This window comes from Megalops cyprinoides, chromosome 20, assembly GCF_013368585.1.
Source record: "Megalops cyprinoides isolate fMegCyp1 chromosome 20, fMegCyp1.pri, whole genome shotgun sequence".
Classification (NCBI taxonomy): Eukaryota; Metazoa; Chordata; class Actinopteri; order Elopiformes; family Megalopidae; genus Megalops; species Megalops cyprinoides.
In genome coordinates, this window is record NC_050602.1 from 7,902,900 (window position 1) to 7,918,376 (window position 15,477).

At 48.2% G+C, this 15,477-nt stretch overlaps 1 protein-coding gene across 2 annotated transcripts in view; it reads right to left on the bottom strand.

The window, feature by feature from the left end:
- Positions 1-3,744: 3,744 nt before the first annotated feature.
- Positions 3,745-15,477, bottom strand: part of uggt1 (UDP-glucose glycoprotein glucosyltransferase 1) — a 34,353-nt gene continuing 22,620 nt past the window's right edge. For both annotated transcript variants that reach the window (XM_036554176.1, XM_036554174.1), the window contains 13 exons: positions 14,322-14,511; positions 13,779-13,937; positions 13,590-13,675; positions 12,317-12,401; positions 11,004-11,092; positions 10,763-10,867; positions 10,531-10,615; positions 9,699-9,881; positions 8,712-8,872; positions 7,653-7,767; positions 6,616-6,732; positions 6,107-6,275; positions 3,745-5,587 (listed from right to left, as the gene is read on the bottom strand). In XM_036554176.1, the coding sequence (XP_036410069.1) occupies positions 5,562-5,587; positions 6,107-6,275; positions 6,616-6,732; positions 7,653-7,767; positions 8,712-8,872; positions 9,699-9,881; positions 10,531-10,615; positions 10,763-10,867; positions 11,004-11,092; positions 12,317-12,401; positions 13,590-13,675; positions 13,779-13,937; positions 14,322-14,511 (1,570 nt within the window). In that variant the 3' untranslated portion in view covers positions 3,745-5,561. The remainder of the gene's footprint in view (positions 5,588-6,106; positions 6,276-6,615; positions 6,733-7,652; positions 7,768-8,711; positions 8,873-9,698; positions 9,882-10,530; positions 10,616-10,762; positions 10,868-11,003; positions 11,093-12,316; positions 12,402-13,589; positions 13,676-13,778; positions 13,938-14,321; positions 14,512-15,477) is intronic.

The following is a 15,477-nucleotide window of genomic DNA, read 5'->3' on the forward strand; positions in this document are numbered from 1 at the left end:
GCTGAGTTACAGGAGCAAAGCCGGGCTCCCAACACCCTGCGTGTTATTCTGCGAATGAGAGAGGGAAGCTACTGCAGGGAATAGAGGGAGCTGAAGACTTGAACTGGACCTCACACATGGTGATTCTTGGGACTCTCATGCGCAAGGCCCGAATGACGGCTTTTTTAGTAAAAAAACTGGATGCTAGAGGAGAAAAGACATTAATTAATTGCATGTACAAGAAATACGTCATTTATGTGCATCTTTGAGAGATTCTTCCCTCCTTCCCCTCCTCCCCTCCGCCCCCCCGTAGCAGTGCCAAATCATAGAAGGGTTGGTGCCAAAATTAGCATTTGCCAAATGTGCTATAATGCTTTGGGTTGGAGCTGGGCTCACAGCCAGAGCGGTAGAGAAAATTTTAAATTATTTCCAAATTCCTATCAGTGATAAACAACAAAAAAACAACAAAAAAAATTCACTTGCCCGTCAAATTCACCTGCACGTCATGTATGCAAATATCAGTGTTGTTTTTTATTTTAGGATATATATAAATGTTAGTGGAGTGCCCATTGCTTCTGGGGACAAACAGCACCATCAAGTGGAAAGCATGGGACGAGCATGCCAGCGCTTGAAACCAGAATGAGCACTCGATTCATTCACAGAGAAACGGAATGCATTTTAAGTTGACAAAATCTTAACTTTCATACATTTTTCCTTTTCTTCGGAAGGATTTTGCGTCTGTGAATATTGACAGAATTATAACTTTGTGAAATGCTGGCCCTACTCTGTAAGAAATCCAGGTTACCCTGCAAAAATGCCATACATCATCAAAACTTTGCCGGGAATCAATCATTTGCTGTATTAGGTTGCGAGGCAGAGCGCACACGATCAAAGCAGATGCCGCGCATCTGTGATTAAATGTCAAGAGACCTTTACAGCCTTAATAGATGGCTGCCGTCGTACATCATCTTCAGCAGACACGAGTCCCCAGGTTTGAAGTGCGTCCCTCGCTCCGTGGCAGAGAGAAAGGGAGAAGAGAGAGGGCAGAAAGGAAGGGGAGGAGAGGACACGGCGGAGGGACGGAGGGGGCCACAGCGCCTTTCCCAAGGGCCACGAACCTCACTGTGCCAGTCGGCCCTCTCTCGTGAGGGCAGCCCCTGATTAACACATAAAAGAGAGACAGAACAAGAGAGAGAGAGAGAGGGAGACAGGGAGAGAGGCGGTCTCTGTCTTATCTCCCTCAGACTCGGGATCGATCGCTCGTTGGCGTCCCCTCCGTTTGAAGTCGAGGACTGGGTGGAAAAAAAAAAAAAAAGATCAAAGTTGTGAACGTGGAGGTGCTGGAGAGGTGGCCTTTATGAGGGGAAGTTCACGATGAGAGGAGGACTGGACTGGAGAGAAGGGCTGGGCTGGCTTCCTTCTCTTCAGCCCATTGTTTTGTTTGGTTTGCACATACTCTTGTCTTGGGTGACTCGTACACCTTACGTTTGAGCAATCATCCATTTACACTACCGGATATTTACCAGTCCTTGTAACTCTCTGGTTAAAAGTCTCCAGCCTGTCTCCACGTCACACCTAAGCTAACCTGTGCCAACCTCCAACAAGCATTCCTGCTTTACAGGGGCAGTGATACATACTTTTTTAGTAAGGTAAGAGCAGCATCTAGCTACGGGACTCAAACCCACACTATGACCCTCAGCTTAAACACCCTGACTGCAGCTAAACACTGCCGCCACCCACCGGGTTAACAGACAGGTCAGCGGTGCGACACCATACCAGCGCAGCATGGTTTGAGCCAGGCCTTGGCAGAGCGGGTCAAAGAGAGAGCAGTGGCAGCCGAGGATGTGTGGGTTCAGTCTGTGTCCACCCGCAGCCTCAGCAGCTCTTTATGGAGCCTACCAATCCCAGTGAGCCCTTATCTCTTCGTTCTGGGGGATATTTTTTTTGTGGAGTTTGCTGAGACAAACTGCAGGTTTCGCCGATTTCAGGGAGGTAGAGCCCATGACTGAGAGAGATAGACAGGGAGAGAGAGAGAGAAAGAGAGAGGGAGAGGGAGAAGGGGCAAACTCATCGCTATGCAAATTGACCTCACCTCCGAGAGGCAAAAAAACAAGCATCTGATGACACGGGCACGGCCAGACCGCTCCCGACACCCGGGACAAACGGCAGGCACGTAGCCATGGTAACAGTGAAGTGAGAGAGTGGGGGGGGGGGATGAAAGGGAGGATTCAGGCTGAAACGATCATCTCCATGTAAATGATCCTCCTGGCTCCGTGGCCCCGCTCTCTGCAGTATCGACAAACCATTACAAAGCCCACTGTGAGCATTTAACCCCTCGCAGGATGGCGGCATGGCGCTGCAGTTCACGACCTGGACTGCAGCACACGAGGACATGACCAGGTCACGGCAGGTGCAAACCGCAGGTGGGGCACTGGCCGCTGTGTCTTCGACCAAGGTATTTACCTGGAACTGTGTTAGTAAATATTTGGCTATGTAAATGAACAGCAGGGTGTATGAAGGTTCTATGCATCACCTGTGTGTAGCAGGCAACCAAACAATGCTAAACAATAGTCAGAATACCTCTCTGGCTGAAACTGGCTCTTCTTTTGCTAAGAGGAAAGTAAGGAAATATAACTACATGCCTGAAATGTGTTGCATGTCTTTCATGATATAGCTCAGATAAGCTGTGTGTATATGATATAAGACAGCAGAGATAAGACATAGTAAAAGCTGGCAATAGGAAGATGCAGCCTCCAATGACTTACCCCACACATTGGAGCACTAAGCCATCTATCAGTTCACACCATGAACCGCTGTGAACTGAGGGATGTGCCCATGGCACAGACAGGGAGGAGAGGCGTGTCCTGTGCCCTGTCCCCGATTGGTCCCACCCCTGCAACAATGCCCCCCCTCCCCACCCACTGCACCCTGGGACATTAAGTCAAGTCAGCGGGCCAATATGTCTTCTTTATTGGTGTGAAACACTGGCAGCAACAGAGGCTGAACACAACTCTGCAACATGGACGAGAACACTGCAATCAGGCAGGAATGACCGTTTCAGAGACACAAGGAGAAGAAAGAAATTCTCAGAACATGACATTCTCATTGCTAGCTTTACGGTCGCTGCACTGCTCTTTGAATGAGCGAAAAAGCGGCAAAAATCCGAGCGAAACGCAAATGGCAAAGACTACCGGTAGCTCGCTATTCGTCACGATCCCATTACACCTGAATGTTTCATTTCAGAGAAAGGGAAGGTTTTACATAAAAAAGGTTAATGGTGATACTGATATTAAATAATTCGATCACTGAAGTCAACCATTTCTGTAGAATTTCGCTCAAATACCACATTACGCAACAGATGCTAAAACATTCAGATTCACTTGAGGCTACAGCCAGAAAAAAATGGACTTATGCTGCCCTCTTGTGTCTCCAAAACAGTACAGCAAGAAGCTGTGAGAAACTGGTAACGTACAGTACCATGTAGGAAGGAACGTTACATTATACGGCGTTTTCCTCAAGGCTAACACATGGTTTTGAGCTGGTCTCTCAATGTTTCCATGTCTTCCATGATGCGATGAAGAGGACTTCTGCACTTCAACAGCCTGTAATACTTGAGAACAGAATCACACGATGGGCTTCCAGGAGAACAGCCAGAAAACTGTCAGTCCGTGCAACATGCGAAAGTCATTATTAATAAGCAAATGGAATACAACAACACACATAAATAATAAAGAGACAACAGCGCATCTGGATTTGGTACTGGGGTGTTTTTAATTAAAAATATTGATATTCCACAGTTAACAGTACATCAAGCCAAAAATCCATGGATGACTAAGGCCATTCAATGATCTCAGAAAATATATCATATTTATTCAATAAAAAGTACGACTGGGAAAAACAATAACTGACCACAGGTGGAGACATCTTTAACCCTTGCTAGGAAAGGCCTGTGAAGCCTTACTGAGGGCTGTCAAGTGCTTCATTACATTCGGACTATGGTTTGTGTCTGCATGAGCGCCATGTCCGCCACCAGGCTACTACAAAGAGAGACTCCAAGATTCAATACAGCCATTGCAAAAAATATGGTTGAAAAATCAAGTCAGACTGACAGTAGGCAATCCTGCATAATTCACATTTCATGATTAGGCATGACCGTTTACTCTGAAAGGAGGAGGGAAAAAAAAAAAAATAGCCACAGGCGATACGTTTAGACAATGTTATTTCACTGTTTTAAATGATCAAACGACTGCTCAAATGACCGAAAACACAGAAACACAAGAGCCATACCGATATGACGCTGTACCCTAAAGTGTGGGTGGGCCTGGATGACATCACAATGGTGTTTCTTTCTTTGATTCGCTACACAGCCATGGACCTCTGTTTCATTACATTCTAGATTCTGTTTGATAAAGATTCTATATACGGCCAAGACATCAACCCATACACTTCATATTGAAAAATCAGTCTCAGCTGCTAAATATTCAATCACTGGAATTCTTTAACTTACCAAAAAACTGCTAGCACTTTAGATACATTCCATATCAACTACCGATTCATGCGGCTGTCGTCCAAACACTGACTCAAGCTATGCCGACCCAAAAATATGACATCAAGCCTGTGCGCAATCAACCGAAGGACGGATTTTAAGTGCAGCTGGATGGACTGAAGCCGTTGGTTTAATGCAAGCATGCGCCCTCAGTGCGGACCTTAAGTGAAATCCCCTGAATTTTTGGCTTTAGCATTGAATTCGCCATTTGACCTTCCTCCCTGAGACATACACCGTTTGATCCGAAGGGCGGGGTTCCCCCGAGGGAAAACGGGGTCAAACCTCCAGCATATGTGTCCCGTTCCGCAGCTCGAACAAAATCATGGAAAATACTTAAGGGGGGAGTTCATTTTACATTCATAAAAGTGACTGTTTCTGTAACCAATTGCAGACTGATAGCATGCAACCTGAGTGGGAGGTGAATATCAGCACGACCCCAAAATTTGGAAACTGGGGGTGGGGTGGGGGTTACTGAATATTTGTTTGAACCAGGACTCCTTTTGGCCCCAGTAAGGACACAGAAAAGAGATTTTACTAAACATGAGGCACATTCTTCAAACTGCACTTTAGAATTTTTACACACAGCTCCATTTAAATGTCTTGCCCTGCTAGACGGCTCCCATTATGAAGCTCAGCATGCTAACAGGCAACTGTGTGTGGACTTTGTCAGGACTGTGGATCACACTGTTATATGAACTGGAGTGCCTTCGACAAGGGAGACGACTGGAGAGAGGTCCTTTTTCCATCTGATTTTATCCGGCCTTAAAGCTGACCCAACCCCACTACCACCAGCACCAGCACCACCCCCCGCCCATGCCCCTCCCCTTAGCCCTCCCACTGCCCCTCCCATACCCCCTCCCTCACCCTCACATAGAAAAGTGGAATCTGCATTCAGCATTGTGTCAAGTCTTTCAGCAGGTCTGTCGGCTGGGCTCCAGGAAAAGGGACTCCTTTTTAAAAAAAAAAAAAAAAAAAAACCCGAAAAATAAACTCTTTAAACAGAGCTGAATGTTATCTTCTCCTGGAGGGCTGCAGCTCACAGCTCTGAGTGTTTAACAGTATCTGGAGGAGAGAGGGAGACACAAGAGTGGGCATGTCAAAAGCTGGGTGCATCTCTGGCACACAACACACTACACACACACACACACACACACACACACACACACACACACACAACCTCTCATACTATTTAGATATGTCAGGTTATCTTGAAGGTAGTGATACCACATCGCACACCAGAGTCCTTTGGGCTCTGGCTACAAGCCCTTTGAGCTTTGCTTATGACGCCTATGAGCCAGCTGTTTGTAGCCATCACAGGACCGGGTGCACCACGGCACTGCGAATACCCGGATAAGATGCGCGTGCACTTGCTTCTCCTCTGTAATTTACTAGCTCAGGAGCTCACAGTCATAGACAGCTGCCTAACCTGTCAGTCAAGCTCAGATATTGGGGGACCCCTGATGCAAAGGTGGCCCCTCCGTGTAACTCTAACAGCGGGGACAGTCACATCCATTTCTACCCTGAGAGGAAGACGTCAGCATTTGGCTCAGTCGTTAAGGCACAGCGCGGCGGCAAGCTCACCTGTCCTGTCCCCTTGTGTCGTCTTGTTGCTGTCGGAGACCGCGCCCTTCTCCTTCTCCTCTAGGAACTTGTTGTAGATCCTCTTGATCTCCTGGTCGTAGTCGGACCACTCGGCCACGATGCGCACGGCTGCCTGCAGCTTAGGCTCTTTGGTCTGCGGGTTATTACACTGTGGGGGGGTGGGGGGGGGTGTGTACAAGACAGTCACGCAGCCTGCTGTCACCAAATTCTCGTGACATTTTCACAGACCACATCTCTCTCAAGGACACAAATGCCAGCATTGCCCATCACGTCTACTGGATGTTTAACAAAGCCTTATAAACCCCTGGCATGTCCAATCAAATGCTTTGCCTGGTACTGTACATATTTCACAGAGATCACTGTGGATCTGAGCTGACGTAGACCATCACTGAATTCTCAGCTTCAGCACAGCCTCAAATAGCAAACCTCTCCCACACACATGCATATGCCTATACCCAGCAGTCCCCTTGCCCCCCCGCCCGCCATACCAGATCGATGGTTTTGGCCTTCTTCTTGGATGTGTCGTCACACCAGGTCTCACACCAGAGCCACTCCTGGGGGAGGGACTTTATGGGCACCTGGTGGATCATGTTGTTGGGCAGATCCTGGAGAAAAGGACAGAAACACCCTGGCATGAAGGGGACAGTCTCTTTAAGAGGACAGAAGCCAAGCTTGAATACTCTCACAACGCTGGTGCTGAGGGCTGACCAGCTCCTCTAACACGTATTTGAGATAGCATCCAACACTAAAGTTATTGGACAGCCTTATCTTTTCACAGATTGGAGAGTGTTTTTCCCCAGGATTCACTGGGGCTTGCAACAGTGTCAGACAAGGCTAACAACACTCCCAGACAAGTGAGTGTGAGCATAAAACCAATCAAGCCCTACCACAAGCTAACTTGTGCAACCTGCCTAGACAGCCTAAACTAAGGGAAACTAAGTAGACACACTACCAGACATCACAATCACCAGATCACAGAATCCAGAACACAGTGGAATCCGAAACAGATCGGTAAAGGTTTTGACAACACTCCACGCAACCCAACGGAAAACAGCACCTGATAAACTTCAACATTTAAAAACCAACTGAACTTCTTACACCTCAGTTTGACATTTGGACAGACCACCTGCGGCATGAAGAAACTCAAACTCTGCAGTTTACAGCCGTCAGGTTCTTGCTTAGTTTAAGCGTCTGCTGGTGCTAGACTGTAAGCTTATATATGAAATGTTAATGACATTTAGAGTGAAGACAGCTGAGAAACTCATTTTGGAAAGTCTCTGAGGATCCTAGTCATCTTTTTTATTTCTAGCGTTGCGCTTTCAGTTTGACACTTTGATGCATGTAATTTACAAATATTGTAGCCACTGTTATCAATGTTCTTTAATGAATTTACATTCTGCAAATAGACACAATATACAGTAGATACATATACCTATGTATTGTAAGCTGATTTTTGGCATTAAATTTGAACAACAAAATTAAGTTCCTCCAATCCTATACATGTTCAACGAATAGCTGAACTCACCTGGTCCAGGTTGGACAGGCTGTTGGGGTCCTGGCTCAGGCCCTGGTACTGCCCCCTCAGCCGGTCTCCAGCTGCTATCTTGCGGAACTTCTTCAGGTCCACCACGTAAAGCGCACTGCCAAGATACACACACACACACACACACACACACACACACACAGTGAGCGAGTGAATGAGTGAGGGGGGCTCTGTGAGTGAGTGAGTGAGTGAATGAATGAGGGGAGGTGTGACGGAGTGCCGTCACTACGGTTGAGTATGTGCTCTGACTGCCATACCAACGAGCCTGGCTCTTTGGCGTCGCGGTCAAAGTTGCATGTTTGGTACCCCGTAGACCCGGGTTCAAGGCCAGGCGGGGTGACTGCTCTCGCCCTTCGCTACAAATGGTGTCAGAAGTGGGATGGCTGGCTGCGAGGCCATCGGAAGCGTGCCTGGTGTGTGAGCCGTATGAGGGACCCCCAGGTTAGGTTGACCCCGGTGTGAAGGACCCCAGAGATGGGTGAAGCACTGGTGAGTGGGGCACCCTGGGATGGGAGAAGTACAGCACGAGAATGCGTGAGGGACGCCATGGTGCGTGAAGCGCATGGGTGCGCTTCCCGAAGGGGAGGGCAGTGTGACGGAGTGCCGTCACTACGGTTGAGTATGCGCTCTGACTGCCATACCAACAAGCCTGGCTCTTTGGCGTCGCGGTCAAAGTTGCATGTTTGGTACCCCGTAGACCCGGGTTCAAGGCCGGGCGGGGTGACGGCTCTCGCCCTTCGCTACAGGAGGTCTGTGAATGAGTGAATGACTGAGGGGAGATCTATAAGTGAGTGCATGACTGAGGGGAGGTCTGTGAGTGGGTGGATGGGTGAGGGGGCTCTGTGAGGCAGGACCCAGCTGAGACACTCACTGCCTCTGCTCCCACATCCCAAACAAGACAGATGTTTAGAATATTTAAGCACACAGCACCCAACACAGCCTCACCTCCCCCCACCTAACTCCAACCACACGCCCAGGCTCTGCTAACTTCACACTACACCGCTGCCTTCCCAGCGAGGTTCACCCCGCGGGGCCCATTACCTGATGTGGTACTTGCGGCCCGCGAGGTGGCTGGCCCAGTACCCCGACTTCCAAAAGCGGTACCCGTCCATCTCCCTGCGGCTGTCGCAGAATGGGGTATAGCCGTAGGGCGCCCCCTCCAGGTCGAAATCGCGTAGTTCCTTCAGGTCTGTGCGGACGATCTGGGGAAGGGGAACACAAAGCGGGTCAAATCTGCTCCCTGGAAAAGTCCAGGGTTTTTTTTTCGTACATGTTGCCCATGCCAGCTTGCTCCTGTTCTTCAACAGCTCATCTTTCATGGACCGGCCCACTTTAAAGCATAAAATCTCAGGCTAAGACTGATGAAATACTACCAGTGCTGTCCTTCTCTCCGTAGCCTAGAGGGGGCAGCAGAGGACTGCTTTTAAACATTCCCTAGGTTTCAACAGTGCGGTTGTTAAAATATTTACTGCTCTCTAAAAAAAGAAATGGTTACACGTCCCATAAAAAGAGTGCCATTCTCACAGGCTGGCTGTCTGACACCCCTGCTGATTGGATGATTAATGGAACTGGTGCTCTGACAGTGTAAGTGATTGGACATAAGCTGGCAGCAGCGTACAGAGGAGAATGCATGTCATATGAATGCAAATGCAAACAACTGAACAGTTAACATGCATTGAAAATTACATTCAAATTTACCTCAAAGGCCGAATCGAAATGACATTAAAAGGGAGAGAGCGAAGGTATGTTCGCTTGTAGCCACATATTAGGCAGTCCCCTAGATTACTACGATCAGAAAATGTCAAACGAAAACCACACTGTCAATTAGGGAGAAAGAACTCCAAAGCTGTTAGAAGCATTCACATAAACAGCCAATCAGCAACGGTGTTGGACATTAACCCAGAGGCAATCTGTGCTCTTTGTCAGATATACCGAACAGACTGCATTTTAACAAAAGATAATTGAATAACAAATCGTGACGCTATGCCACCGCTGCTGGAATTTGGCTGGGACGGACGCAGGCTCTACCTGGTCTGCGTCGACGAAGAGGAACTTGTCCACGGCCAGGGGGAAGAGCACGTCCAGGAAGAGGATCTTGTAGCCCCAGATGATCCTCTGCTTCTCGGTCTGCTGGTGCAGCCAGCGCGGCCACTTGTACTGGACCAGCTCGTACTGGAAGCCGTACTCCGCCGCCATGTAGGGGATGAACTCCTGCGGGGGCCACACCCACGTCAGCAGCCATAGGACAGCTGGGCTCCCCGGAATCCCAAAGTAGGAGGGGCTATCGTGTGTTATTAGTAGCTCACTGGCTGATAGCAAAAAGGGTGGAGCTATCATGTGCTATGAATGGTTTGCTGAATTTTAACCAAAATCAGCAGAGCCATCATGTGTGGTCAGCTATTCACTTTTGTGAAACGGAAGCCGTTTGTCATTTGCTTGGTAAGTATGAGTCAATGATTGATTGAATGCAGTTGCAATAATAGATAACACCATTTGCTTGTTGAAAGAAAATGGGAATTAAATTACTTGCTTTGGTCACCATTACGCTGTCTCCATGGCAATGTGCAAGTACACGTACTTAAATCCACCACAGTGTTTACTCCAGCTTTTTAAAAAAAAAGCTGTTTTTTTTTTTTTCTTAAAATAGCGTTTTTAAAACTCAAACGCATAACAACAACATCCTAACAGTAATTCAAACCTGCAATCTTTTGATCATAAGTACAGTCCCCAACTGCTGCTCCAGACAGTTCAGGAAATTTAACAATGCAATCTTTCTCTCCAGCAGAACCCATTCTCAGCAGGATCCATTTCTGAATAACAGTCTGTTGCTGCTTTAACTGACACGAGCGGGGCTCTTTACCTTGAATGTTGGGGACAGGTAATTCTTCAGAAACCAGAACTTCACGGGTGTTTTTGTGTGCTTCAACACTGACAGCATCATTATCCTACAAATAAACGGGAAAAAATACATCCCTGTGGTAAAGAGTTGATTCAAACTGCAACATACGTAAAATAAGAAAGACATCTGAAATATTTTGTCATGGAAGGAGAGGGAAAAAAGTTCAATGCGATGACTGTCCCTCAGGACTCACCTGAGGAACCTCTCATACAGGTGCCCCGAGGCCACAGAGAAGATGTTGATGACATCATCCTTCTCCTGCTTGGTCTCCTCTGTCTTTGTCCCCCCGGTGAAGCCTCTGCAGAGGCAAGAGGAAGAGAATACACACAACACACTGTGAGAAACTGCACCGACTGGAGAGGGGGCGTGAGTACACACACACACACGCACACACACACACGCACACACACACAGGAGGGGAACAAACACGCCACCTGGTCAGCGACTCCCAGAATCCCGAGTCATTCTCATGGGTGCCGTCGCTAAGCAGCTCCTCGTTCATTTTGTCTGGCTTTTTCTGAACCTGCAGAAGCAAGCAGAGGATGAAGCTAAACGCAGTAGAAGTAACTCCTCACAGGGGTTATCTATGCAAGGACAGACTGAAGCTGAGGGTATGTATGCAGAGCGTTACAAGGACAGACTGAAGCTGGGGGCACAGGGCAGTGAGTATGCAGAGGGTTACAGGACAGACTGAAGCTGAAGGTATGTATGCAGAGCGTTACAAGGACAGACCGAAGCTGAGGACACAGGGCAGTGTGTATGCAGAGCGTTACAGGACAGACTGAAGCTGAAGGTATGTATGCAGAGCGTTACAGGACAGACTGAAGCTGGGGGCACAGGGCAGTGTGTATGCAGAGCGTTACAGGACAGACTGAAGCTGAGGGTATGTATGCAGAGCATTACAAGGACAGACTGAAGCTGAGGGTATGTATGCAGAGCGTTACAAGGACAGACTGAAGCTGGGGGCACAGGGCAGTGTGTATGCAGAGCGTTACAAGAACAGACTGAAGCTGTTTAGACAAGCAGATACAGGGAGACAAAGTGGAGTCCGTTCCCAAACGAAAGGTAAGTTTCCTAGACAGCTTTCTAGCCCAAGTCTCCCAAAAAGAGCCCTTGTCCTTCCACTGCAGGCAGAATCCGCCCCGTAACTGCAGCCTGTTGGTGAGGACAGCCTCTCCCCTGCATGAAAGTTCCCTCTTACTCTTTATGAACTGTAGTATGCCCAGCTGTCCGGACCCATTCTCACAACCTAGTGCTTTTCTAGTCACTTTAACCGGCATTATGGGGGAAGGACAGACTAACATTATTTGTGTGGCTTGAATTTGAGCAGTGGAATGGAGAGATCAGTGCCGTGTCCACACTGAATGAGAAAGCACTCAAAAAAAATCAATGGTCTGACAAGGGTATAGACTGCAGTGGACACGGGCATGAAATACATCAGACGTCAAATGTGGTTGTATAATTACGAAATACCAGGCAGACAGTCACAGACGTCTGCAAATTTAAATAAAATATCACTCTCATTAGACATCAATATTCATGTGAAAATATGAAGGAGCCGAGGGAGGTGGTAATTGAAAACTGGTAATTAGTCTTTGACAGGCCGGTCCGAGGGGCTGGAGCGGGGTGATGTAAATGGAATCTATAAAGGAATTCGATACGCGCCGCCCGCGTGGCCGAGTTTGATGAACGGCGCCTCGGGTCTGAGGGAGACACGCTCGCTGTGACTGCGCACGGCGATTGGTACCTTGACTTTGATGATCTTGCTCTTGAAGTTGTTCAGGACCAGGATGACATCGTCGGCTTCGGTCGGCGAGTCCGTTCCTTCGTGGCTGCAGCGGGGACAAGGAGGCGGAGAAGAGGTCAAATCACAGATGCTCTTTTTCATCACGGCCAGATGTTCTACTCCAGTGTTCCTTCCGTCATTCCTCACTTCCTTATCGTGGGGCGGCAGTGTAGCATAGTGGTTAAGGAGCAGGACTCGTAACCGAAAGGTTGCCGGTTCAATCCCTGCTGGGACACTGCTGCTGTACCCTTGGGCAAGGTACTTAACCCACTATTGCCTCAGTAAATATCCAGCTGTATAACTGGATAACATTGTAAAGAACTGTAACCTATGTAAGTCGCTTTGGATAAAAGTGTCTGCTAAATGAATAATTGTAAATGTAAGTTCCGGTTGGTAACAGGAGGTGCCTTAGGTCAGTTTCTATGCTACCAATAGGTTATATTATAGACCATGCTCCTTTAAGAACATTCATAATGAGCCAGCCAATCTGAGCACGTACAGCTTAAGCAGCGGCAGAGACAGAACCTCCAATGTGAAGCAGAGTGAGCTGAATATCTGGTCCTAATACAGAACATCTATGGCCAAATGCTTGTGGGAATTGTGATATACAGCTGCACTTCCAGATCATTGATAATAACTATTGCGTATGGTAGCATGATGCCAGTTACTGTTTCTATGCTGGATCATTTTTTGTGAGTATGATGCCAATTAATGTTGTTCTTCTGGATGTATGATGTAATTATGCTAATTGAGAATAATCATTAGAGAGAGTTTCCAGGCAGGGCACTTTCTTTCAGCTTGGTTCTAATCCACTATAAATCTGGCTGCTCTGCGCCTGTTGTTGTTGCTGTGACAGGTATTTAAGGTATCTGGGGCAATATGAGCCTTGCAAGTTGCTTTGGAGAGGAGCATCTGGCAAAGAAATTGAATAAAAGTAAATAAAACAGAGTAAAAGGGCCTGTTGGCTGAGCTGGCATTTTCCTGGCACATCTAACAAACCACTCCCCCCCGGGGTTTACTCTCAAATACCCACTGTTTTCAGGAAAACTAAAGCTCCGGTTAGATTCATATTAAATCTAATTGAAGCAAACTGCTGGTCATTCCGCTGAGGACAAAGCGCTACCCGGTGTAAGCCTCTGAACATCACCAAAAGGGAACAGAACTGGCAGGGCACCGGGACATTGGAACAGGTGCATTCTGGGGGATGGTTTGGGGGCAGGGCAGCACTTAGCACCTGTAGATCTTGTAGATGTCGTCTGAGCGGCCCTTGCGCAGTTTGAGGATCCAGGCACCGGGGTTGGCCTTCAGCTGGAAGTAGCCCTGCAGGAGGGAGAGGGGGGGAGCGAGAGAGGAGGAGGTCAGAGAGCGCAGACAGGGGGCGCCACTGAGGGCGGGCGAAGCAGAGGTGGCCTTGGGGTCTCACCAGGTTCGCCATGACGATGGTGTCCACGATGACGGGGTCGGAGGGGGTGCCCAGGGTGAACTGCAGGCCCCGCGGGGGCTGCCCCGTCGTCACGTCGAAGCAGTGACCCTCCAGGAGCAGGTACTCCAGCTCGTACTCCGCCGCCACAATGCTCTCCACCTAGAGAGAGAGAAAGAGAGAGAGAGAGAGAGAGAGAGAGAGAGCGAGAGAGAGAGAGAGAGTTTCACTGTAAGAGACATATCACTGTAAAATACACTCACAGAAACCACTCAGCACCTGGACAAAGAGAGACAAAGACCACCCCACTACTCACACACACAAGACACTGTGTCAAACTATACTGATTGGACAGGGAATACGAGCACACACACACACACACACACACACACACACACGTACACAGGACACCGTGAGAAACTACACTAACACTAGGAGCGAGAACTAAAGTACACATACACAGAGAGAATGAGAAAGCGCACACACAAGCGAGGGTGAAAGAAGACACGCGTGCACTCTGCCCTTTCTCCTAGGGCACGCACGTACCTCCTCCAGGTAGATGTTGTCCAGGTCGTAGCGGGTCCGCACGGACTCCACCATCCAGCTCTCGGGGGTGTTGAGGTTGAGGGTGAACAGGGGGGAGTGGGGCATGTCCAGGAACTTGGCCACAGGTCCCAGGGCGAAGCTGTTATCCGCCATGAAGGTGATCTCTGGCTCCAGCACGTAGCGGTAGAAGCTAAGGAGAGAGGAAACTCCCTCACGTGACTGTGGCCAACACCATTCTTAGCACTAGCAGCAAGGAGCAAAGCACGAAAGCCAAAGGTCTCCGGTTTGATTCCCAGGTAGAGTGCTGCCATTATACCCTTCAGTAATTTATTTAACTCAATTTGTTCCTGTTAATACCCAACTATATAAAATGGATAATATGTACGTTTATCACGTTGCTATGGCTAAGAGCACCTTTAAAGCAGGTAACATAATGTAAAGCAATGGAAGTAATGTGATTGTATACGGCAATGCTACAGTTTGTTTATGGCCATATTGGAATGTCAGACAGACATCTTTGGCTAAAGGGCAAACTTTAGTACCACTTTTCTCCAAAAGAGAAAATCCACAGTCAACGTTATTAAAACAGATCTTCACATATACATACAGGCGAAAACTTTTTTTTTTTTTGCCATCGAGGCAGAAGCCAACTCATTAAAGTTATGTAATTATATGAAGTCCTATTTCTGCATGGCTTTGACCAGCGGCCCAGCTTTATTGCTCCACTTTTCAATTTAGTTCTCAGTTCTCTCAAGCCAAAAAAAAAAAGGAGAGAGCGCTCGGAGCCAATCTAATTTTGTCAGAAAGAAAGTGCTCCTACATTCATTGCGAAGAGGGGCCGCCTCCATGGAGAGGGCCTTTGAATCGGGCTGGCGACGTCCCCCATCGTGAAACAGAGCCACCGGCATTCCCTCTCTCTCTCCCTCTGTCCCTCTCCCTCTCTCTCTCTCTCCATTTGCTTGACAGCTTTGATTTCTTCCGGCTGGTTTGTTGCGTTTGGCCTTTTTAATTGCCGTGTTTACCAGGCTGGCAGTCAAGCGTGGGATGAGGGGAATTGCCTTGCCCTGGCTGGCCTTGCCAGCGAGGCTGTGAGGCAGATGCACACTCGGTCCTGCACTGCGAGAGCTCTCTCTCTCTCTCTTTCTCCCTCTCTGTT